The sequence below is a fragment of the Leucopleurus acutus genome, assembly GCF_964270905.1.
Source record: "Leucopleurus acutus genome assembly, chromosome: 19".
Lineage (NCBI taxonomy): Eukaryota > Metazoa > Chordata > Mammalia > Artiodactyla > Delphinidae > Leucopleurus > Leucopleurus acutus.
Genome location: NC_139161.1, coordinates 45242651 through 45269157, shown reverse-complemented (window position 1 = coordinate 45269157; position 26507 = coordinate 45242651). Strand labels below are relative to the sequence as shown.

At 46.2% G+C, this 26507-nt stretch overlaps 1 protein-coding gene across 2 annotated transcripts in view; it reads left to right on the top strand.

Annotated features, from left to right (window-relative positions):
* Nucleotides 1–2490: 2490 nt before the first annotated feature.
* Nucleotides 2491–26507, top strand: part of PHF12 (PHD finger protein 12) — a gene marked incomplete at its 5' end in the record, with an annotated part of 39820 nt that continues 15803 nt past the window's right edge. Inside the window, 3 exons of one of the 2 annotated variants that reach the window (XM_082860874.1) lie at nt 2491–3084; nt 3733–3914; nt 24281–24353. In XM_082860874.1, coding sequence (XP_082717000.1) covers nt 3019–3084; nt 3733–3914; nt 24281–24353 — 321 coding nt within the window. Of the gene's footprint in view, nt 3085–3612; nt 3915–24280; nt 24354–26507 lie in introns of those variants that run through there. The other variant, XM_082860873.1, reaches the window with a different exon arrangement.

Sequence of the window (26507 nt, the reverse complement as noted above, 5' to 3'; positions counted from 1 at the left end):
CCTCCTGAGATGTGTTTAGCCAGCCTTGGTCCCCATCATACATCCATGCTTAGAGGTATGCTCTGCATGGCTGCTCTCCAGAGTAAGAGCAAGAGGGAGGCAACAGGGAGTTAAGGGCACTCAGAAGCCAGATGACACAAAATCTCTGACGGAAATAGTAGCAGTAACCAGAAATTCTACAGTCATCCAGCGGGGAGGTCTTGACCACTCATGGCTGCCCACCTCCTGGTTCTACCACAAGCCACCTTGAAGGATGGAGAGGCTCCAGTCTATGCAGGATGCAGTGCCTACATTAGCCACAAGAGGTCACTTCCGAAGGCATCTGTAACCCACCTGCTCTCTCTCCTCAATCCCCCTGGAACAGCCAGGGCTGGAGCTCTCCAAGGTGGCACCAACTACTGGCCCCACTGGGCTGACCTCATCCTCCAAGTTCTGAGGGGAAGGTTTGTGGAGTGATTAGTTCCCCTGGCACTTGTCAACAGAGCCAAGTATTATTTCCCTCTTTAGCCTATTAATGCCTATGTCTGTTCTCAACAGCAATGATGGTGTTGATCAAAGCAAAACCTGGCTCTTTGGACATGTGCCAATGGCTTACTTTTCTGCCCCATAATACCTTCAGGCTGACACATCAACACAGCTGGGCCCTGAGCAGTGGGAAGGACGCCAGTGGGAGAGGGCACATGATGTATCCACTTCTGAGGGTCTGTGGCATGAAATACAGCCTAAGAAGAGATGAGGTCCGCCCACTTCCATACTTCTAGCTCAGCCCTCCTCTCTCTGAGGGCCACATCTCTGGCCCATAGCCACTAAGATTTCTTGTTTGCTGAGGCTGGTAGAGGGCAGAGAGGCCCGATCTACATGATATACTCCCCTGCTTGATCAATAAGGCCCAGGACTTTATCGTTCTTCCCAGGCAACAACAGGATCATTAGGAAAGTCAGAAAAACGGAAACCTAAGTCCACACACCGACATCCCCACCCTATCCAATCATCCTCCTTACTCTCCCCCAAAAAGCAGCAACTCCTCGCAGGCAGTTAGACAGTATCCTAGCCTGGGAATCAAGAAAGCTGTTTCATTCCTAATTCTGCCATAAATTCACTATGTGAACGAGGCAAATCACTGCTCTTCTTTGTGCATCTGGAAGTGAGGAGATTAAGAGATGGTTTTTAAGCCCTTTCCAGTTTTAGGCTTCTGAGAATGCTAAGTACACCTTAACATCAAAAGTGAGCCAGGACACAGCTACCTGGTAACAACGCCAACTAAACGCCTAGTGTCAGGCACAATGATGCCACTCCCTTCTCCACCGCTTCATCTACAGTCAGGCAGAGATAACTGGCAGTCTCTGAAGATGGTACCAAGGGCAGGGGCGGGCGCCGTGGAGAGCGTGAAGCCCCGCCCAGAATTCGAGGTGAGGCCTTTCAGACTACAAATCCCAGCATGCAGCACGGCAGCTCTGAAAAGTATCTCTTTCCGGCAGGCAAATCACTCTTCCCCGAGTCTATGTTACCGTCCACTGCATCGCATGCACACGGAACTACGGCCCCCATAACCCACCAGCGCCATCGCGATTCTTGCTCCCAGGATGCAATGCGCTCTCGTTCGCCCTTTGGACCCTTTGCGCATTGCAAACTGGGAGTTGAAGTCCACTGTAGGCAGGTAGCTGGGCGTTGTCAGCATTACAAACTCTTCGCTTTGGGCTTCCTCTTGGAAAGCAATTCTCAGGGACAGTGATCAAGAGAGGGTAGTAACGGGCAGGTTGACCTCTCCTTTCATCACCATGAAAGGCAGGAATGCTCAGGCTAAAATTTACTGCTGGGAGCGGGAGGGAAGAGGGAACAGTAGCCATCCAACCCGACACCAAAAGCATCGTTTTCCGTCGCGATGGCTTTTCTTTTCTCTTTACCAATATGGCGCCTGGTCCAGCCACACCTGACGCTGGAACCAGAGTCCAGTACAACATCCCTAGGAGTACTTGCTGTCACCGACAGCCTACCAGCTCTAGCCAACACCACACTTTGCTCCTTTCTGTTCATGCCTGAGGGCACCAAGGACACGGTGGTTTATATCCCACTACCAAAATGGCGAAAGGAGAAGCATTCTTGTTAGGGCCTGCAGGTGACAATACGCCTGCGCGGAGCCGGCTGTGTTGCTGTGGGGCGGGAGGGGAGCATCCTCAACACGCCTGCGCGGGAACAGAGTAGTCTTGGTCTATACTCAAACACCAATGGATGAAGAATCCCCATGTTCCTGCGGCTGCGCGGTGACCCTTAGGCGCTCTCCCAGGCGCCTGCGCGAGACCTCAAGTCCCGCCCTTTTCTCTCAGTACGCTGGCGCAGGGCAGAAAGGCGGGGCTTCGGCTCTCCAGACGAATGCCAGCGCGGCTGCGCGCTGGGGGGTACCCCCTCACTGCGGCTGCGCGGGAGCCCGGCCGCCGGCTGTCACTGCGGTTGCGCGCGGCGAGCGGCGATCCCGGGGCGCCTGCGCGGGTGGCTTTGCGGGCGCTCGCGGTAAGTTTGCGCCAAGTGCGCGGCAGCCGGGACGCAGACGGCGGCGGCGGCGAGAGGCGGAGCCCGGGGACCACCCCCCATCACCCTCCCCGCAGTCACCTCACGTACCACAACCTCACCTAACCTCTCACCCCCACTGCGATCCCCCCAACCCCGGGATGGCAGCGCCCGCCAGCTTTCCCGGCCGGACCAGCGGTCGCCAGCACCGGCTTTAGCCTGTGGGACTAGGCCCCGCCGAGGCCTGACTCCCGGAGCCGGGACCCACCGTGCAGCCAGACGCCGGGCCGGGGCTGAGGGGCCGCTCCCCCCTCACGGCCCGTGGGGAGGACGCTGCCGTCCCGGGGACTGGGGGCCGGGGGGTGGGGGGGGTGCCAGGGCGAGGAAGTCGGGACCCGTGTTTGGAAAAAAGAAGGGGGGCCGGGGTCAGGAGCACCCCCTCCCCCCGTTTCCCCCCTCCCCCCGGGGTTGGGGGGGCCGGAGCAGAGAGCGCCCAGCCCGGGAGGTGGATGAATGTGGGAGAAAATGGAGACCAAGACGATCGTGTACGACTTGGACACGTCGGGGGGGCTGATGGAGGTAAGAGTGGCCCTCCTCATCCCCTTCCCCCAGCGTCGGGAGGGAACCTCCGCCCTCCGCCCCACAAAGCCGGCCCTGAGCTCGCAGCGCAAGAGGGCCGGGGGACGGGGGGGCTCTTCCTCACCCAGACTCTCCCTCCCATCTTTGCAACTCGGGGGGTTACGCTCAGCCGCCGAGGACGTTTGCAGCAGTTTCACCTACCCGCCGCCCTCGATTCGCTCTCCCGAGGCGCCAACCCACTCCATCTCGTTGCACCGGCGGGCCTCCCCACCCCCTTCTTGTCGGCCCCTTTGTGCTTCCCCCAGCACGTCCGGGTACTGGGCTTCAGGCCTCTCCCGAGCCTGGCTTTGGAGTCCCCCACTGTCCATACAAGGAAGTGGCGAGAAGGGAACCGCGCACCCTCTCCCCATCCCCCTACTCTGATCCTCCCCATTTGGAAGAAGCCGTTCTCGTTGTTGTGCTGCAGGAACGCGGTTAGGTTGGGCTCCCCCTGGTTCCGGGGGCTGAGAGGTTCTGGGAGCAGGCTGGATGGGAGGAAGAAGGACAAAAGGGGGGAGAGGGGTGGGTGACGGAGAAGCCGCGCCGGGGGGGCGACGGACCGCCCGGGACCTCCGGGTGTGCACACACGCCATTTGTATGTGTGTGCAGCAAATCCAAGCTCTGCTGGCTCCCCCCAAGACGGACGAGGCAGAAAAGCGGAGTCGGAAGCCTGAGAAGGAGCCCCGGCGAAGCGGCAGGGCCACCAACCACGACAGCTGCGATAGCTGCAAAGAAGGTGGGGATCTCCTGTGCTGTGACCACTGCCCGGCCGCCTTCCATCTCCAGTGCTGGTAAGGTCTGGGGACCCCTCCGGAGCCCCTTGGCGGACCCTTCTCGGAACATTCCTTCACCCGGCCTACCCCTGGCTGCCGAAATAACGGGCGCTTGCAGCCGCTAGCTTTCTGCAGCCGCTGGGGCCAGCGCCTCCCCGCCCCCAGGTGCTGCCCGGATCCGGCCGTTTGGGGGGGGAGGAGCAGCTGTGGGTCCGGACCCCGAGGTGGGGGTTGGGAGGGGTGAGGAGAGCCCCATCTGGGATTGGAAGTCGCTGAGGAGCCGGGACGGAGCCGGTGGGGCACGGCCGACGGTGGCGGGGAGGAAGGGGAGGAGCTCCGGGCCCTGCGCCGCTCGCCTCCCCGCGCGCCTGCCGCCCTCGGGCTCCTGCCTGGCTGGGCTGTCCTCGCGGTGGGTGCGCGGAGCCCTCGGCGGCCGGAGCTGCCTGGTCCAGACCCGCGGGACCCGGTGCCCGGGCGCTCCCGGCTGTGGAGAAATCATGGAGGGTGTCTCTCGAGTCCGCCTCTTCTCTCTGCCTCTCTGTTTACAATATGGCGACCTGCCTTTAAATTATATTTTTATTCTCAGCGCCATTTTGGCTGCATATATGATTTGCAAACGTCTCCCGGGGAACGGTGGGGGTTGCCTCGGGGTCCTTTCTGCGGAAGCTCCTCGGGGGCCGGGGCTGGGATCTTGCCGCTTTAGTCCCCTTTCTCTGCCGCCGTTTGCCCCCTGTTGCCTGTCGGAGCTGCCTCCCTCTTCCCTCCCCGCCCCGCGCTGCCGCCTCTTGGGAAATCGGGCCGGGTTAGACAATTAAAATTGCCATTGGGCGCCGATTTCACTTCTCCGCTCGGGATCGGCGAACCCTTCGCTGCAGAATTCTTTGCTGCCGGGGTTAGGATTGTGTGTGGTGGCCCGCGAGGGCATTTTTAAGGAGCGGAGCAAAAAAGCTGTGCGCTTTCCCCCCACCCCCGCACCCCCGCGACGCTTACTGAACGCGAGGGGAGGGGAGAGACCGAAGAGGGAGGGAGGGACCAGGGTTGGTCGCCCGCTGCTTGATCCTCCTCTGCAGCTCAGCCCAGAACAATCCGGCCAAGAAGAGTTTAAACTCCAGGTTCTGCCTGGAGAAATCACCTCTGCCCTCCACAAAAATCCCACATCTGCGCCGGGACCCCGATTGCATCTTGTTCTGATGGGTCTTGTTCTGTTCAGCAACAGTTGACTGAAGCAGGCGTTTATGAGAGGAGATGGCTGGAGAGAGCGGGAAGGAGAGGGGCTGTTCTGTTTGTTCCCACCCGTTTTTGATGCTGCCTTTTTTAGCCCTCTGTTTAAAAAAAAAAAAAAAAAAGTGAGGTTTTCCTTAAGCTCTCTACACAGTTCCATTCACATTCTGTTTCTCGGTTGGTGGAATAGTGCCCACTGTATATTTGTACTAATTGCAGGTTTTGGAACACTTATTAGACAGATGACTGATACTGGGCAAATTAAGTCTGTAGTCAGAAGTTTTGTAGGAAGCTCCCATTACCATTCCCAAGATTCCTTTGCCCAGGAGAGCACCCTATCTTGGCTTGTAATGTTGCAGGGACAAAAATGATTATCCTGGAGGAAGCTTTGCCAATGGCTTTAAAATTTTTATTGTGAAGTGACTAATACCAGCAGTAAGTTTCTGTGGTTTTTAACCTTTGCTTCCTGTTGGTATAAGGTGTAATCCACCTGGGGAAAAAAATCTCCTGTCAAGTTTCCTGTGCTGTTCTTGAGCACAGAAGAGATTTATACCTGGATGTGTTGTGTTGCTCTGGTTGAGAATTAAACTTGAGCTGATTTTTTTTTATTGTGCTTGTTTGATACATACTAAGACTGAATTGTAGACGTCTTGATTTAAAATGTGGGTTAATGTTTTACCTGTAGAATGAAGTTACCGTTAACCAAGAATGGTGATTCCCATACTGAGTGAGAATTTTGTAAGCTCTTTATTATTGTTTGTTTAATAAAGCTGAAATTGTTTATTAGAAACTTCAGGCATAGAAAAAGTGTGCTGTTTTGCCTGAGATTGGGCTTTCGAACTATAAAACCTAACCCCTGAATCTTTGAATTTGATGAGTTCAAGTCTTGTCAAATTGTAACAATTAACAGTTCTACTTTAGCTGGTAGGAGAGAGGGAGGGGTTTCTAGCTGTTAGTGAGATTCAGACTGTGCATTTCATTGACTACTTTTTTTTTAAGACCATGAATGGGAACTGGTAATCAGAGCTTTGCGAATCCTAGTAAATGAGGCAGAGCTTGTTTCACATCTCCAGTTCCCTCTTTGAAGATGCCAGGACTGAATGTACCATTGACTTATCTGAGTAGTTATATAAATCACAAAACGTTGCAGATATTGGTACAAAGGCAGGAAACCTTCTTTCAAGTGAGGCTTACCCCACTTTCCTGCCTCCTACCCCACACTCTTCTAGCCCAAGTGAAGTATTTCATTAACCATCTCAACCCAAGTAGTTAGGTCAAGCACTTAATGGTGTCAGAAAATTTTGATTCCTGGGTGTGCTCATGGTAATTTGTCCCGTTATTGTTTATTTGTGTCATGTGGGAGTGAGGTTAGGAGGTGTGACTATATTTTCTCTTGCTTCCCTTTTTAACTAAGACTGGATTATTTAGGTAAGCATAGTAATGATAATTTTCCTTATGTACAGAATGTTCAAAAGTGAAGGTGGCGTTTTACAAACCCTGTAGGTCATAATTGCAGTGCTGCTGTGGGTCTCCATTCAAAATTCTGTGAGACAAGTCCTCTTTCAGTCTCTGGTGGCCTTGCCAGCTTGCCTCCCAGTGAACAGCATCTAGTAAAATGCTCCCGAAGTGATTCTAGGCAAGCTTTACCTCCTGGGCTTAGTGACATGGCCATAACCACAGGGGATTTTTCCTAAGATAATCTACTGGAGGAAATGACTGGTCACATAAGCTGTATTAATTGTCTTGTCTTATCTCAGGGGTCAGGGCTCTGTATGAGGAACAGTCCTTTCTTCCCAGTTAGACTGGGAGCCCTATTTCTGGGTTTTCTCTGATGATCTGGGTGAGGGAATGAATTGTCCTGTGCTCAGTACCATGAACTCATTGAAGAATTAAACTTGAGGAGCTGATGTCTTCATATTTGTTTAAGTGATAGTATAATCATTTTATCCAAGTTTAACTGGTTTATCAATTATTCAGAGTGGGGTTAGGGGTTACTAAACCTGCTCCTAGAGAATTAGGAAGAGATGTTTTTAAGTGTTCCCTGGGGAACCTTACCTTTATCATAATTGTCGTGCAATAAGTTGAGCTTTCCGAAAATACTGATCTCCATGGACTGGTCTCTAAAAATTGGCCTTTAAAAAAAAAAAATTAGACTAACTGGTGGAGCTCTGGTTGCCGCCGACCCATCTTTCTGTTTGAGATGGATAGGATTGTTCTCACTGAGAAAGTGAATACCATAGGCATCGGTAATGGGGCTGACTGGAACCTGGATGGTTTCCTCTGATTGCATTTTGCTCCAAACAGTCTGAGGGACCAGAACGGTCTGGTTGAGAAGTGCATCTACCTCAGCAGACCTCAGCATGGTCGCTTCCCGTCAGACAGATTTCTGTAGCATTTGCCTCCGCATGTTATATTTGGAATTGTTGGCCGGCTTTCCTCTCTCTGGTGTTGGCAGCATGATCCAAAATGAGGTTTTCGAAGAATGAGAGTAAAAAGGTCTCTGTGCACAGGCAAAACTAAGCTCAGCTTGGAGTTTTGCATATTTAATTTTCAGTGAGTCATAACAAGAAAGGTTTCACACACACAGTAGAAAACTGCCTTGCAGAAAATCTATACTGTTTGAACTTTTAAGGAGGTGATTTTTCTGATTTTGTTGTGTTTATTAGCTCGTCATTAGAATAGTATCAGGCAAGTGGTGAATTAAAATACATTTGTTTTAACATTATCTTATACATCTTTTGTTTCTGACATTCCAAGTGCTTGGAAGCCTGGCACTGAAGAACTGGAGGTGACAGCATCTGGACTCCCTCCCTTCACTCTGCCCCCTCGATAGTAAAATAACTCAACAATAAACAAACCTAATTTGGTTTTGTGTGTATTTTATTTATTTTTGCATTTGCTGTGTTGTGTTGGAATCTGGGTGTGTAGTATTGTTTTTAAATGGTCCACTCAAACAGGAGGGGTCTAGTAACATTTAACTTTAACTCAATTTCACATGCATGCTTCGTCAAATTAATGTGGGGCTCCGGGGCCAATTTTTATGAAATGAGTACTTTAGTTCAAAGATAAGGGATAATCGCTGTTTAAAAATATAAGACTAATACTTGGTATGAGTTGTTTACTCAAAAAATGTTTGTGACCCAGATGGCTTTGGTTGAGAAAGGAAGCGTCAGAAATATTAAAACCAGAAAGAGAGGTAATACTTCTCAGAGGTTAACAGTTTTTGTGTAATTTAAGGCAAGTATTTAGTGGTACTGTTGTAGGAAATTTTTCATTTCGGGCTTGTCCCAAAATTAATTACCATACTCAGGGAAAGGTAGAATGCAGTTATAATCTCATCCATCTCCTGCTGTTCCTTAAGGCTCTCAAAGTACTTTACAGATGGGCTCCACTAGTACATTAGTGCTGTTTGGGGCCTTTGTAAATGAGTTGTGTGGTTTTTTACATGTTTAAATGTGCAAAAGCCATATTTAGGTACAGCCTTCATTTTAATCTGGAGATGAGATTCATGTTGGTCTTTTTAAAATTCTTAATCAAGTATGTTTCCAAGAAATTTTTTTTTTTTTCCCCCTCCCCCGGTACGCGGGCCTCTCACTGTTGTGGCCTCTCCGGTTGCGGAGCACAGGCTCCGGACGCGCAGGCTCAGTGGCCATGGTTCACGGGCCCAGCCCCTCCGGGGCACGTGGGATCTTCCCAGACCGGGGCACTAACTCGTGTCCCCTGCATTGGCAGGCGGACTCTCAACCACTGCGCCACCAGGGAAGCCCCAAGAGAATTTTTTTAAAGCCAAATCATAAAGACAAATAAATTACCTGATTTGAACTGAAAAGGAATTCAAATTGTCACTACTGTGTGTTGAATGAAACATTGTTTTTTATTAAGCTCTGAGTGAAAGTACAAGTGTTACTCAAAAGGGCTCAGTGAGTTTTCCAGTTTCATCCTTCTAGCATTTGTTGGTGCTTCATTCCTTTTTATGGCTGAATGCTATTCTGTGTGTGGCTATACCATATTTTTGTAGTCCATTCCTCAGTCGATGGATATTTGGGTTGTTTCTTCTTTTTGCTATTGTGAATAATCATGCTGTGAATACTTGTGTGCAAGTTTTTTTGTGGATATCTGTTTTCATTTCTCTTAGGTATATACCCAGGAGTGAAATCACTGGGTCATATGGTAACTCTTACATTTAACCGATGAAGAACTGCCAGACTATTTTCCAAAGTGGCTGCATCATTTTACATTCCCACCAGCAGTGTATGAGCATTCCAATTTCTCCACATCCTTTCCAGTACTTGCTATTACCTGTCTTCTTGATTAAAGCCATCCTATGGCTATGAAGTGCTATCTCATTGTGGTTTTGATTTGCATTTGCCTGGTGGCTAACGATACTGAACATCTTTTCATGTGCTTCTTGGCCATTTGTATATTTTCTTGGAGAAATGTCTATTCAGATCTTTGTCCAATTTTTATCAGCTTATTTGGTTTTTTATTATTGAGTTGTAAAAGTTCTCTATATATTCTAGATACAAGTCCCTTGTCAGATATATGATTTGCAAGTCTTTTCTCCCATTCTGTGGGTTGTCTTTTCGCTTCCCCTATCTTTTTATTTTTAAATTTTTAGTCTTACCTAGAAAAAGATGGTTGATTTAAGCACACTTAAATGTCTATGCCTATATTGTCTATGTAATGACAGTAAGTAAAGGATTTCTTCTGTGAACTCAGTCAAGATGATGTGTCTCAGTGGAGGGAACCTTATGATGATTTGGTATGTTGCTATTTCAGCTTTTCTGGGTGACCCCTCTTAGCAAAGAAGTCTAAGGCTGGAAGTTACCCTAGAGGAAGTATAAAAAATCCACCACCTGCCCTAAGGCAGGATGCCCACCTGGCTCCCACCAGCCACAATAGAAAATTTCTGTGTATAGGCACTTCTCATACTTGGAGGCCCCTGGTTCCTGGTTTAAGGAGGAAGATTTTAATCACCTCAGTTTGATTGGTAACTGCTTGGGGTGGAAATAACTACAGATCAGTTAATGAGCTTTTGATCTCGGTGAACAAGAACAAAAAGTTGTTCGAACAGTGCAGTGAACTCACCTATTTATACGTGTCTTTATGTAAGCCCAGATAACAGTAAATAGGGAGGCGGCATGCAGAGAATATTTGCTTGAAGGTTTTATATAGCTTATAAAAAGAAACCGTCTGCTTTGATGCTCCCTAGAAATGCAGGTGTCCTGCTTCTTAACAGAAATGGGTATATTTTTTCTTCTACAAGTGATATGGCGATAGAAAATAGATGAAGCTGAATGTTGTTTGCTTTGAGTTATGAGTAGAATACTGAAATCCATCTCTGAACTTTCTTGTCCCACCCCCAGCGCATACACAACAGTTCCTTGGGTGTGTAGTTAAGCAGACCAATCTGGTGGAAAATTCTGGTTGAGGTTATGTTGGCATTTACTATGATAATGCAGCACAGGCACCTGGAAATGCATTCTTGTTTTCTGGGGTTTTTTTGTTTGTTTTTGTTTTTTATCTTTGGCTGTACTGGGTGTTCATTGCAACACGCAGGCTCTTCGTTGTGGGCTCAGTAGTTGCAGCCTGAGGGCTTAGTTGCCACGTGGCATTTGGGATCCCAGTTCCCCGACCAGGGATTGAACCCATGTCCCCTGCATTGGAAGACGGATTCTTAACCACTGGACCACCAAGGAAGTCCCTGCATTTTTGTTTTAAGGTGCCAGAGTTTTAAGTCACCAGAACAGGAAAAAAAAAAAGTTTGTTTTCCCACCTCCACTGTGCTCTTCCTTTGACTTAAAGTCCCCAGGGAGTACAACATGGCCAGCTGCATTGCCATTCAATGAGTGACACTTATAAGAGCACCTCTGCATAATGCTAGCCTCCCAAGAGACAGGACAGGAGTACAGCTGTCCCCCTGCCAGTTTCCTGAAAGAGGAGGACATTGTATTCAGTGCAAGTCCTAGACCAAATTTCAGAAAGGCACTTTGGTGTTGCAGATTTGTCACCATGCCCAGGACGCATGCACAGGTCGCTCGCTGACTGCTTTTCCCATGACTCAACAACAGTTAAGAATAAGAAGGTGACTCTTTTTTCTGCCTGCCACTTACAGATATCAAAATCCTCATCCTTTAAGCCTTTAATTATTTCTAAATCTAGTCTCAGCAAATAAGAATAAAGACGAAGTTTTGTGTGAGAGGCAAAAGACACAGAGGGGTATAATGGGCACTGACAAAAGGAGAAACTATTGATTGGACCCATCAGTAAAAAGGAACTTGGCTGTTACATACAGCTGTTGCTGAATTCACAATAAGCAAATTCCAAGTACACCTTGCAGATTGATGAAATTTTCTAAATAAAGAAAAACTTGACTCACTCATTCAAAGAACTACTCCTTTCCCTTTTGCAATCCTGTACTAAATGTTCATTAAACTACTTGAAAGCCAGAGACTGACCCATTTCCTCTGCTCATTGCTGCGTAATACTTAGTGGTATTACAAATGAGAGACGTGCAAAGATAAACACTGGTTGGGGAACAGAAATGATGTCTGGGTTCTTCGAAGTGGATGGTACCTTTGTTAACACAAACACATGGTGACTATTCCTTTCTCCCTAATTACGTTTGCTTTTCTGTATGTTAGTAGCTTTGGTGTTTAATCTTTGCCCTTCCCCTGTTTTCTGACAAATTGTACAGGGTATCTCCCAGGAAATGTTTCCCGGTCTTGAAAGGACAAAAGACTTAGTAACAGCAGGGTGGGGGAGGCAGGTGGCGGGGACTCAGTGCCTGAACCTAGCGTTAGTCTTTCCCACTGATTTGGGCTCTGCGTGAGGCTCTTTTTGAAATAAGCTCAAGTGAGCAGGAGAGGACTCTCTGTGGGGTTTGAGCTTAACTGTAGCCCAAAGACATCACTTTACCTCCAGGCCAGGCAGGGGTGGGGGTACCTCTCAGAATTACTAGCAACGTTGAATTCTAGGGTGGAAACCTGTTTGTAGCAGCACGAGCACATTTACAGTCTTTTATCCAGCTGTGATCCTCAGAGGGTTGTTGGATATTTTTTCTTCCTGTCTGCATTTGTACAAAGAACAGAGCAGAGAACCTAATGAAGTGCACGGAACTTTGAGTGAGTTTAGAAAAGTCTCTGCATTACAAAACTGGGCAATGTGGAGCTACTCCTGTTCTTTCCACCAGCCATGGGCTCCTGTGATGAGCTGTGAGCTTTTTAATTCCCATGTTCACTGAACCCTCGGGTAGAGTTCTACTGATTTTTTTTTTTTTTTTTTTTTTTTGGCTGCGTTGCATCTTCCTTGCTGTGCACGGGCTTTCTCTAGTTGCGGCAAGCAGGGGCTACTCTTCGTTGTGGTGCGCAGGCTTCTCATTGCGGTGGCTTCTCTTGCTGCAGAGCACGGGATCTAGGTGCACGGGCTTCAGTAGTTGCAACACGTGGGCTCAGTAGTTGTGGCTCATGGGCACACGGGCTTAGTTGCTCTGCGGCATGTGGGATCTTCCTGGACCAGGGCTCGAACCCGTGTCCCCTGCATTGGCAGGCGGATTCTTAACCACTCTGCCACCAGAGAAGCCCCTCTACTGCTTCTTGGTTTTAACAAAGCTCTGGAAACATTAGAGGGAAACTCTATGGTGAACTTTTTCCATTAACAATCATCAATTATTGGTCAAAATACATTGTGAAAATTATACTACATAAATCTCATTAAATGTGTCTAAACCTGTAACTTTTCATAGTTCTATACATGGGTTGGCTATATTTAACTTTCCTTGATCTTGCCATTTTTTTGAAAGAGCGTCTTAAATGTAGGGAGAACTATGTCACTAATTTTGACCTTTATTGAGAAACATTGTTTTGCTTTATTATCTTTGTTTTGCTTTATCCCTCCTTGGTAGTCCTCTTGGTTTTGCCTGGCGTAGATGACACTTAGCCATTCTAACTCAAAGCAATTCTGACGCCTGATTCCATGATATCAGACATCTTTGACTTCAGGCTGCAGTTTGTGGTGTTGTAGGAAGCTGTATAGTAAGAAAAGTGCCTGCAGGTTATTTAAGTTACAGGAAAGAGCTCATGTGCAAGGCTTGTATGCTTGCTGTATACAAGCTTTCCACAAATCTTACCATTTGTGTGCACACATTCAGGCCCTTAGGGTGATTGTTCTTTGGTTAGGGACCATCTGAGAGAAAAGTGGGCCGAAGGGAAAAATCATGGCACTCTGTCTCTGACAAGTATGTTCAACTCCTAAATAGGTCACCAGGGGTATAACTGGAAGGCTTCAGAAGCCCAAGTCCGCACTTAGCTGTGGCATCAAACCACGACAGCACAGTTTGACAGCGTGCCCGGGAGATTACTTCAGTCATGCAGGGTGGGGAGCTTTGAGGTTTCTGAGTAAAATTGGGGGAGGGGCAAGGGTAAGGGTAAAAGAAGAGGGGAATAAGCCCTGTGCTGTTTTGGCCCCAATAGTAGCATTATTCTTTAATTTTTTTTTTTTTTATTCTTTAATTTTTTTAAATTTTTGTTTGCATTGGGTCTTCATTGCTGCACGTAGGCTTTCTCTAGTTGCAGCGAGCGGGGGCTGCTCTTACTTGCGATGTGCGGGCTTCTCATTGCGGTGGCTTCTCTTGTTGTGGAGCACGGGCTCTAGGCACGCGGGCTTCAGTAGTTGTGGCACACGGGCTTAGTTGTTCCGCGGCATGTGGGATCTTCCTGGGCCAGGGCTCAAACCCGTGTCCCTTGCACTGGCAGGCGGATTCTTATTTTTTTTTCTTCTTTTTTAAAAATTTTATTTTTTTATTTTTGGCTGCATTGGGTCTTCGTTGCTGTGCACAGGCTTTCTCTAGTTGCAGCGAGGGGGGCTACTCTTGGTTGCAGTGCACGGGCTTCTCATTGCGGTGGCTTCTCTTGTTGCGGAGCATGGGCGTGCAGGCTTCAGTAGTTGTGGCACGCGGGCTCAGTAGTTGTGGCTCGCGGGCTCCAGAGCGCAGGCTCAGTAGCTGTGGCGCCCGGGCTTAGTTGCTCCGCGACATGTAGGATCCTCCCGGACCAGGGCTCGAACCCGTGTCCCCTGCATTGGCAGGCAGATTCTCAACCACTGCGTGGCAGGAGGATTCTTAACCACTCCTCCACCAGGGAAGTCCCAGTAACATTATTCGTCCTCCTTCATTTTTTTTTTTAGAAGACCCTGTCAGAGGAGAGTAAATGAAGCAGAAATCCTCCTTAGGGAAAAGCAGCTGAGCCTTGGGTAGAAACCCGCTCTACATTTAGTTGGATTTCAAATATTCTCCCTAAGATGTTATTATTTTTAGTTTTCCCAGCCTTTATAGAATTTTAAGTTCAATATCTGTAAGGTGTGAACTGGTCCAGATTCCCTGAGCTGTGTCTACAAGAAGAGTGTAGCCTCTTTCCTTATTCTTGATAGTCCCACTAAAATTTGACCACGGAACAGTACCCAGTTTTCCATACCTTTGAGACTCTTATGGAATACACAATTAAAATTGTTGGTTCTTTCCAATGGAATATTAGAAAGTGGAGTATTAGAAAGTGACTGTTGGGGATGTATGTATACGTATAGCTGATTCACTTTGTTATACAGCAGAAACTAGCACAACATTGTAGAGCAATTATACTCCAATAAAGATGATAAAAAAATTTTTAAATAAATAAATAAAATCCTTTGTTGCCAAAAAAAAAAAAAAAGTGACTGTTGAAGCCAGAATATTGACTCTTTTCTAAAATAGGTGGTCTCCAGCATCCATCATAAGGTGAATGAATGAAGCCCATTTTTCAACTGTTTGCAGCCAGCTCATTTTCCATTGTAGAGAAGCCAGGATTGCAAGAATAGGCAAACCAGTGGTATATCAGGTCCTGTGGCACCGGGCTTGGCTTGTAGAGAAGTTAGCAGAGGCAAACACCTGTTATAACTGTTGGTTCTACCCTCCCTCCTTCTTTCCCTGCACTTCTTATAACCCTCTTCTCCAGGTGTCCTTCACTGGGAGGATGCCCCAAGCCAGCTCTACATAGAAGGCAATAAAATTTGGGGGCACAGTCAGCTAGTTTGAAAGGATTATATGCCTGTGGAAGTGACGCAACTAGCTAAGTTTCTCAATAGGGCATTTGTAATGGCCTGGCACTTCATTGGCCTCCTTGTTAACACAGCTACTAAGGCTCTGCATGAAAGAACCAGCAGCCCTTGTACTTTTTATGTACTTTGTGGCATTAGCTGTATTTGAGTCAGTAGCTGGGGTAAAGGAGAGTAAGAAATTAAGGTTCAGGGACCCCCATGAACTTTCTCTCTGCTTTCATCTCTCCAGTATCCTTCGATATGACCCTCTTCTCTGCCTTTGAAAGGTAGGCCATCCATGAAGGGAAAAGCTGATGCCCACACAAGTGTCCAGAGAAAGCTTACTATTTCTGCTGACATTTAAATTTCATTAAATTTTGTTCCCTCAAAACACAGACCATTAAATTTGGGAATTATTAATATAGCTTTTAATTTAAGTTTTAAAAGATATTGTTAAATTAAACTTTACCCATCACCTCTTAGCTTTTCCAGGACAGAAGCTGATTTCAATTTATAAAAGGCTTGTTTTCTGTACTGATAGGTGCCTTTATAGATCAAGATGGCTGCTAGGAGGCTGGGACATGGTTGTGGTCCTGTCAGCGATCACCCTCACTCCCCTTTTGACTGGTACCGACACGTTTCCTGAGCGGACGGAGAGCAGCAGGGCCAGTCTGAGAGAGAGGAGGCCTGTTCTGCGCATGTATTGTCTTCTGCAGTTGGTCTTACACGATGCTGTGAAATATAGATGCAGGATTTTTATCTGGTAGTGGACCTCACATGGATGGATGAGACCCATGAACTGTGAAATTAAAAATCAAAACTGCTCAGTGCCGTTGTTTGCTTGCTGAATACCCCACCACCACCAAAAGGGGGGGGAGGGACATACAGATGATGCGGGGCGGCGGGCAGTGGAATCTTTCTTAGTCTGATATTTTATTTCAACTGAAATGACTGTTTATGTAGCTAGAGAGCTTCTGATTCTTGGAGAATGGTGGGTTCTGACAGGAGGGACCCTAACCAGGGTCATTTGACTGACCTCTTTTAGAAGAGAACCTGAGTGGAAGGCTGTTGTTGGTATATTGTGTGCAGACATGCTGTTTGCACAGTGTTCCTGTTAAGTGTTTGTGTTAAATAGAATATTTTTGTCAGTCCAGGAAGAGAAAATGGAGTGTGTTCTTTCTTAAGTATTTTTCATCCACTTGCTCCCTCTTGTCCTAAGACGTACACCAAAGCTTATGATTTGGTTAAGTGATATATTCATGTCTCTCTGGCTGCCTTTGGCTCAAGTTTTTTTTTTTTTTTTTTTGGCTCAAGTTTTAAAATGTCAGTGTTGCTTGGCTGGATGGACAGTTGCAAGCCATACATCAGTAACAACATATTAAAAAAAAAAAGTCCAGAGCCCAACACCATTTTTATCTGCATGTTATAATGTAAAAAATAGGTTTCTGAAATAAAAGGCAGTCTTTTCTGCTTCTCTGTCTCCCTTCACCTCTCCCCTCCTCCCTTTGTTCTCTTGTTCCCCTCCCCCTTCTCTCTTCCAGTTCCATATTGAAAAACTGCTTGTGCTGGGTGGATAATTAACGCAGAGCTATGGAGCAACAGGTCCCACTGGTGGCGACTAAATCTGAAGTAAATGTTAATGTCGTGCAGGTTCACATATATTAATAGGCGAGGGAGATGAGTGAGGTTAGACTCCGATCAACCACACTGGTATATGACTTGAAATAGATCCTCTTAATTAGAGAGCCAAGAACCATGACAACTACCAATATCTTCCACCTGCAGTGGTGAGCTGCCGCCTCATTAGTGAATGAAAGAGGCATTCTAAATTAAAACTGGGCTCTGTCCTTGGGCTGTAAGTTGGGATCATCTGGCTCTGGGCTTTGAATCTTTGACACGGAGAGGTCTGTCAGTGCAGGCATTACAGTTAGCTGAGGGGTGTATGTTTGTGGTTTTCTTTTCGATGACTCCAGAAATAGACCAATCTAGACACCCTGTTCAGCAACAGAGATGCATCATTTGCATTTGTTTATGGAAGTTCAGATGCTAGAGTCCCACTGCAGAGGTTGGCTTTAGGAGTTTTAGTTTGAAAAAATTAATGTTTGTCCAGCTTTTTAGTTGGTTTGTGTGCAGATGTTACTGTTAACAGTTTATAGGCCCTCTCAGGCCTCACAGAGAGCCACACCAAACTCTGAGACGCATACTCTTCAGTTGTACAATCTCTGAAGATTTAGAGCTCTATTGTTATGAATTATTTTATAGCTAACAGTGTCTTCAAGATCAGGTAGTGGTTAAAATAAATAACAAGTTGGAGAGCAGTGAACAGTCACTTTCTGGCCAGGAATTGCAGGCCAGGGCTTTTTAACAAATGATCTGGAAGGAAACATCCATAGCCATGAGGATGGGAAGATATTCTGCAAGAGCGCCATGCTCACAGGGCACTCTCTTCTCTGCCATGGAGAAGAGTGCCTGTCTCGCAGCACCGCAGGCCATATTCTTTTGAAGTCAGAAAGTAAAATAAAGGCCCTTGGCCTGTTGGCTAAAGAGCTACCAGTTTTCCAAGACAAGCCAGCTCACATACAGAAAATGACTCTTCCAGGGCTCACCTTCCTTCCCAGGACGTAGACAGTTCTCAGAAGGAATCTAAAGTTTCAAATAATATTGTGTGCTAGGTGGACTTTAGTCTCTGTTCCCAGGGAAATGTCTCCACTCCCAGAACCTTCCTTTCATCAGGTAGGTTTTCAAAATACAGAAATATACATTCTTCTAAAACTATAGTCTCCTCGTGAACACCTCAAGATCCTTAACTTCACCATCTTTAAAGGATCACTGGCTTAATTACCATTTGCTGAATAGCAGTTGTTGAGATGTGGAAAGAGTAGGGGAAAGGCCACCATCACCTTCAGGTACCAAAAGACCAAAGTTCTGAGGCTCTGTGTTGAGTCTGGCATCCATGAACTGCTGAGTTTTATATAGGTCTGTATGGCAAGAATCAGAATCAGTTTGTAGTTGATTATATGTGGTCTCATTACCAACTGTCCTTTTCACATCGTGATCCCTGAGAGCAAGGACCATTTTTGAAATCTCACCACTTAGCACATTGTCTAGCATAACATAGTGTCCAGTAAATGCTTGAGTGATGAATGACTCTGGTCCTCTCTCCCTAAAGGCTGTGTTTCTTGATGGGTTAGATCATAACTTGTTTGCTTTGTGTCCTTCCTCTAGCATGGTACCTCCAGTGTGGCATTGGTTAGTAAGCAGTGGGAACTCAATAAATATTGACTAAAGGAGAGGGGAATGCTCAACCCTGTGGTTGAGGAAGATACTGTGACGGATATTCCACTGTGTTCCCTAGAAATAGGAGAACTACCTAGAAATTACACTGGGCTCAAGATTTGGAAGAACCAGGAAGCTGATTTTGGTTCTAATTCTGCTTTCTGACTCCATGGCTTTAGATAAGTCCGTTTAGAGATACCTGTATGATGGGAGTAAGAATTAATTTTCACTGTATGATGGTGAAGATCAAGTAAGAGCATCTGTGAAAACACTTTGTGAACTGTAATAGACTAGATGTAAAATGAGATTATCACTCTGCTATTTCTAAGCTTTAGCGATTAGGAAGCATATTGATGTCTTTACAAGCAGCACTGGCTCATTACAGTGTTTTCATGGTTTTTACTGCTGAGCAGCAGAAACTGATAATTTCAGCACTACCTGACTTTTAACTTTTAATGATTTCCTTTTGTAGAGGATGGCTCTCAGTACCCTGTCTTCATTGATATATGGGGATGAGAGGGAGCTGGAACAGAGCCATGTTTTTCTTGACAGGCATATCATGATTTAAAGATTCTGGCATGCATATAATTGTTTTGAAGTTCATACTTAACTTATGAGAACATGGGGGGCAAGGAGCTTTAAGATGGGTGGGTGAGGTGGGGAAGTCCTCAGGATGTGTATGTGAGTACCCCGAGACTGCAGAATCTCCTTTCTCCCTGGAATCCTTTGTCTGTTGACAGTATTTCTCATATGGAACAAAATTAGTCTGTTTGCAGAACAACATCTTCCAGAACTAGTTCCTGAGCTTATTACCCCAATGGCAGCCTGTCTTTCCTTGAGTCATTTCATGAATCCTTTTCCTCTAGATGTTTGAGTTGAAAAACTGCCTTCTAATTTTTGGCTGTGCTGGGCCTTCGTTGCTGTGTGGGTTTTCTCTAGTTGTGGCAGGAGGGGGGCTACTCTTCCTTGCGGTGCGCAGGCTTCTCATTGCGGGCTTCTTGTTGCAGAGCATGGGCTCTAGGTGCGTGGGCTTCAGTAGTTGTGGCATGCGGGCTCAGTAGTTGTGGCGCACGGGCTTAGTTGCTCCGTGGCCTGTGGGATCTTCCCAGACCAGGGCTCGAACCCACGTCCCCGACATTGGCAGGCGGATTCTTAGCCACTGCGCCACCAGGGAAGTCCCACCATATTTTCAGATTTATTTCAAGATGCATGTTCTGTCTCTAAGAAAGCAGCAAAATCCCAACAAGGCCTCACTCTTTTAAATGTTCTATGTTCATCCTGGAGACAACACTCTGACTTTCCTGCATGGCTCCCTAAACTCCCAGCCTGAACTTTAGGGCAGACAAGAGGAGCCTGTGGCCATAATCTACAATTCTGAGAAATGTTTGTTCTTCAGCATGGTATCTCTGAAAGTGATCCTTTAGAAACTAACCAGGAGCTACTTTTGAGAGCCTCTTAATACAGATTTTGAGCATTTTACCCCTGTGTTAAGAAAGAGAAATGGGGCTTCCCTGGTGGCGCAGTGGTCGAGAGTCCGCCTGCCGATGCAGGGGACATGGGTTCGTGCCCCGGTCCGGGAAGATCCCACATGCCGCGGAGCGGCTGGGCCTGTGAGCCATGGCCACTGAGCCTGCGCGTCCGGAGCCTGTGCTCTGCAACGGGAGAGGCCACAACAGTGAGAGGCCCGCGTACCAAAAAAAAAAAAAAAAAAAAAGAAAAGAAAGAGAAATGATGAGGACACAGGGAGGGGGAAGGGTAAGCTGGGGCAAAGTGACAGAATGGCATGTAGATATATACACTACCAAATGTAAAATAGATAGCTAGTGGGAAGCAGCCTCATAGCACAGGGAGATCAGCTCGGTGCTTTGTGACCACCTAGAGGGGTGGGATAGAGAGGGTGGGAGGGAGGGAGATGCAAGAGGGAAGAGATATGGGGATATATGTATATGTATAGCTGATTCATTTTGTTACAAAGCAGAAACTAACACACCATTGTAAAGCAATTATACTCCAATAAAGATGTTTAAAAAAAATGAAAGAGAAATGAGAAATCAAATTGTTTAAAGAGGGTTTAAGTAGGTTACGGTATGAAGTTCAAGCTTGCAAATACGGACTTTGATGTCTTCTTATTGAAAACATAAGTAATTTCATGTGTGATTTAACCACCAGAACAAGTGTCTGCACATCCACATTGCCTTGCCTCATGACTTGGGTGGAGGGGGTTACATTCACTTCTTAGAAGCCCATTATTTTAGTGTTCCCCAGTTCTTTAAAGCTTTATTGATTACCTACTGTGTGCCAGGCATAATGCAGAGTGTAGAGATACAAAGGTAAATGAGGCAGAGAAGGAGATTCAGGTACATAATATTTCACTATAGTATGGCACAGAAGTGCTGTAGGGAATCAGGGGCTGTCAGAGGAGTCTTCCTGGAGATAGTGCCTGACTTGAGCTCCAGAAGATAAGGCGTTCACCAGGTGAAGGAGTGGGGGGAGGCTCAGCTTTTGTGGTTGTGGGTAGCAGAGAATGAGAATGATCAGAGAAAGGGTTGAGAAACAGTGTGGACTGTGTAGGGAGCCACCAGACTGATGGAGCTGGGGAAGGGACAGGGTTCTGGCTTGCAGTACTGAGGAGCTTGAACTTTATCCTGATGGGGTAACGGCAATATTGAAGGGCTTTTTAATAAGGAGAATGATATGATCAGAATTGTGGCAGAATTATTCTGCCAGCAGGGTTGGAAATAGATTGAGGAAGGCAGGAAGGGTGGCCAGGGGGCCATTCACATCTTGGTAAAAGATCTAAGCCACTGCCGCCTTGCCTCACCCTTCTGTGCTTTACATGTTTGCTGTAGGGTATCTTGGTACAAAACACAAAGTCAGTAGGCAGATGAAAAGAAATGATGAAAAACAATGAGAAATGGCAGCCTTTTCAGGATTAGTTTTAATATGACAGCTGCTGAAGCACAGCAGAGTCTGTAGGCCTTTGCACATTACATGCATGCATTTCATTAGTTTGGACATGGCCTATGCAGAAATACATTGGAGAGAACTGGGGAAGACTTTACAGGCGACATTCACTTGTGGCCCTCCAGGGCTTGAAGACCTGTCCCAGTAGGCCAGTGTGCCTCCAGTTTTACGCTTCCTGGTAAGGATCCTCCTGAGATTCCACCAAGGAAACAGAGGATAGGAAGCAATGAGCTGTGAGGGCTTGGTGGACATCCTGACATGTATGCTCAGGGCTCCAGGGACGCATTGGCAAAGTGGGAGCTAGGAAAATTTGTCAAGCCAAGTGCTGTTTTAGGTAGAAACGGTAAAGCAGCCTAGCATTAAGGCCTGGGACTTAAGGGAGAGTCCTTATATATTCATAGTATATATATATATATATATATATATATATATATATATATATATATTTAGCATTTCTCATGTATTTTGAAAAAAAGATTTCCTTCATACCATTCCAAGTAGGTGACTCCCAGGAACCAAATGTAGGCATTGCTTAAGAGTAAACGTAGCCTTATTCTGTATAGCAGTGGTTTTCAAACTTTGGTATTGAGCAGAATCACCAGGAGAACTTGTTAAACATGAATTGCTGAGCCCCACTCCCAGAATTTCTAATTCAGTAGGCCTGGAGTGAGGTCTCAGAATTTGCATTTCTTCTTTTTTTTTTTTTTAATTGAAATATAGTTAATTTACAATGTGTTAGTTTCAAGTGTACAGCAAAGTGATTCAGTTATTCATGTGGACACACACACACACACACACACACTTACATTCTTTTTCAGATTCTTTTCCATTATAGGTTATTACAAGATGTTGAGTATAGTTCCCTGGGCTATACAGTAGGTCCTTGTTGTTTACCTGTTTTATATATAGTACTGTGTGTATATTTTAATCCCAGACTCCTAATTTATCTTCCCCCTACCCCTCATCCCCCTATGCTATGCCCTTTAGTAACCATAAATTGGTTTTCTGTGTCTGTAAGTCTTTTTCTGTTTTCTAAGTGAGTTCATTTGTATCATTTTTTTTAGATTCCACATGTAAATGATAAAGAATATTTGTCTTTCTCTGTCTGACTTACTTCACTTAGCTGCAAATGGCATTATTTCATTCTTTTTTATGGCTGAGTAATATTCCATTGTATATGTGTATCACATTTTCTTTATCCATTCACCTGTCGATGAACATTTAGGTTGCTTCCATGTCTTGGCTGTTGTAGATAGTGCTGCTGTGAACATTGGGGAGCATGTATCTTATCGAACAGAATTTGCATTTCTAATAAGTTCTCAGATGATGCTGATGCCACACTTTGAGAACTACTGCTGTATAGACATTATAAATGTGACCCTCCTAAGAATTTAATAAAATTTCATACGGTTCTTGGTGTAACCTTAATGGAAATCAATAATCTGGAGGAGCAGTAAGGCCGGCCCTACACAGCTGTAATTTTGACTCAGTATTGAATTACTGAGTGACTACTGTGTGTACAACCTCTATATCATAAAGATACAAAGAGGGAAGAGATCCAGTCCTTGTCTTGGTTCCTCTAATAAAAGAAGTAAGAGAATTGTCACACAAGGGAAAGCTGAAGAAGGATGTCTGAGTAATCTGGGAAGAGCGCATGGAGGAGCTGTGTGCTGTTATCTGTCGCTGAATAACAAACTACCCCAAAACTCAGTGGCTTAAAATAGACACTATTTATTTATTTTTGACACTAGTTATTATCTCTCACAAATCTGCATGTTGACTAGGCTCAGCTGGGTGGTTTTTCTGTACACATTGTTATCTGGACTGCAGTTATTTGGAGGCTCAACTGAGCCGGCATGATCCAAGATGACTCAGTCACATAGCAGTAGTTTGTGCTAGCTGTTGGCTTGGAGTTAACTGGAGTGCCTTAAGTCTCCTCCATGTGACCTCTCAGCATGAGAGCAGGGCTCTGAGATGGAACACTGCAAGCATTTAAAAATGGAATCTGCAGGTCTCTTCAGACCCAGCCATGGAAGTTACAGCATTGTCACCTCTGCTGCATTCTGTTGGTCAAAACAACTTACAAGAGGGAATTACCTGGCAGTCAAGTGGATAGGACTCCACAGTTTCACTGCTGAGGGTGCAGGTTCAATCCCTGGTCAGGGAACTAGGATCCCATTGGCCACTAGCTGTGGCCAAAAAAAAAAAGTCACAAGACAAACTCAATTCAAGAGGAAGGAAATGGACTACTTCTGGGCGGAAGGAGTAGCGAAAAATTTGTAGGCATCTTTAATCTACCATAGGCTGATTGAAGCAGACCTTACAGGATGAATAGGGTTTTGGTAGGCATAGCTTTCAAGGGGAAGAGTTCTAGTGGAAGAAATAGCAAGTCTTCAGTTTAACTAGGAGAAAAAGAACACGAACGGGGCCTGGGAAGATGGAAGGAGACCATTTTACAGAGCGCTTTGAACAGCAGATGGAAGTCCTTTGGCAGGCTTTAAAAAGATGGTGGAGGACCTCTCTCTCAGTGATTTTATTAGCATGGTGCAGAGTTTGGGAATGACTCTTCAAGGCTCCAAACTAGTTCATTATATCTTTCTTTCCCTGTAAGCCCAGTGTTAACAGCTTTGGATTTGGCTTCTCTTTCTAAGATATGGGAAGGGATGCTTACTCCTTAGGTTATTGTAAATGATGCCAAGTAAGCATTTTGAAGGATAAGAGAACCCAAGCAGTGCTGCAGGACTGGCCAGAATACGAGTTGAGGGGCATGCAGCTTTGTGTCAGACCTAGTTAGGCTTTTCCCTGCTGCATCAAAGGGTTAGTTACTTAGTCTTGCCCTTGTCTTTTCCCCACAGTAACCCTCCACTGAGTGAAGAGATGTTGCCTCCTGGGGAGTGGATGTGTCACCGGTGCACTGTTCGCCGAAAGGTAATAATGCTGCTTTCTGAAGGCTTTGCTCAGGATGCCAGATCTAGAGCACTGATATTCTAGAGCTAAGACGGCTTGGCCCTGAAGGCATTTTTGTCCCTTCTTCTTGTCTCTTCCAGCCCTGGAATCACCCTCACACTCCCCATGGTGACTGTTTAGAATCCAGTAGGGCCTAAAATCCAAACATGGGCTGCTGAAATGGGCAGAAAAGGTGTGTTAATTTACTGAGCCATGTTAATTCACTAGTGACAGGAGTAGTCTGATCTCCTTGTAGACCTCCTGATAAGTGGCCTGAATGTGGCAGCCATATCCAGTGGCTGAAAGAGGCTGAAGAGGAAGGCGCTCCTCCAGCTTGATACAAAAAGGATTCCCTTCACCCCAAGGCAAATAAGTTGCTGGTATCCAGAAGCTTGGCCAGGTGTGTGGGGTGGAGAGGACTTGGACCCACTTGGACCCCAGGTTGCCTAACCTTTCTTTAGCTCCCCTTCCCTCAGCTTTGATAATTCAGTACTGGCTTTGAGAACATAATTTTCTACTTTGAGAACTTCTGTGGGGTATAAAAGCTAAATGCTCCCTTATCAAAAAAGGAAGTAGGTGTGCTTCCACCCAGATTATGAGAGACCCAATCCTCAAATTATAGGCTGTGGATTCGGATTTGTCTGTGAATTGTAAACCACTCCCTACCCTCCACCCCACACTAATTATACACCAAGCAACTTTCCCTTGTTGTGACGTCAACCTCTTCCTGGCCCCTCAACATGATGTCACAATGAATGATTACTTCCTTGGTTGCAGAAACAGGATGAGATGATTCAGAGATTGTGGTTTATGTGTGTAACAGTTTTCAGCCTTTAAGAAGAAGGTAAACAATTAGGCAGACCTTTATTCTTCAGTGTGTGCATAGGGTTCTTATTAAAGCAAGCCAAGGCCAAGTCAGCCATCTAACCACAGCTGTAGTTTAATATCTCTTGAAGTCCACAAACCAGGGTGTCCTCCAGCTTGTCCTCCTCCCAAGATCTCTACCTGTGTGTCCCCAGCTAGATTAGAGTGGGGCCAGTTAGTCACCTGCCAGCCAGGAGGCCTTTCAGAAACTTGCCACTCAAAGAAGCTGGACTTGAAAGGGTTGGGAACAGCTGTGGCGGAAGAGATGAAGCCAGGAAGAGAGGGTGAAGAAGAAGAACTAACATTGTTTTAGTGCTCATCATAGCTGGGTTTTTACATGTGTTACCTCATTTAGCCCATACAGCCAACTATGGGTACTGGTGGTATATTCTCCTTTTTTTTTTTTTTTTCTCTCTCCCTTTTTAAAAGGAAGAAACTGAGGTTCACAATTGTAGAACTTACCCAAGTACTCAAAGGAATGGACACAGCCAAGATTTGAACCAAATTCTGTTTCGTTCCAAAGCCCTATTACTTCTTCATCAATTTTCTGGAAACAGAGCTACTTTCTGGGGATTATATTATAGTATGCCTTTTTCAACAGAGTGTGCTTTTCCTGAAATGCCACTCTGACCTGCTCTCAGATGGACCTCTATGCCTACCAGTGCCAAATCTGCCCTTTGCACCATCACCTCTACAGCCCTCTGGCCTCCTGCAGTTACAGTGAAGTGGATTGAAATGATACATCCTGTGGGCCTCATCAACCTCTGATGTTCGGGTTTTATTCCTAGTGGAGGCTAGATCTTCCCCCAACTCAGAGCCATCCCTTTCATATATGTGATGCTCTTTATCTCTACCGTATCCTTGAGAGGAGGAGAAGAAAGGTCTTACTAGTCTCACTTTACGCATAGAGAAATTCCTGCCCTCCGGCCTGAGTCACCTAAGGTCATAGGGAATCAGAGGCAGAACTGGGACAAGATCCCAGGTCTCCTGACTGGAGACCAGTGCTAAACCTTCATTTGACCACTCTATTTGGAGCCCTGGAGGAAAATGTATTATCAGTCATTCAGTCCTACTCTGTACACTTAATCTTTTTCCATGTCCCCACCTTTCCATTCAAAAAGTGTCACTGTCAGAGTTCTAGTTAAACTTGAGACATTGAAAGCCGCCGTTCTTGGACGCCATGATTGCTGGATCACTGCCCTCCACACACCACCCTTCCACCTTGTGGTGTGGCTGCCTTGCAAGTCAGCACCCAGCCTCCCTGGACAGGGA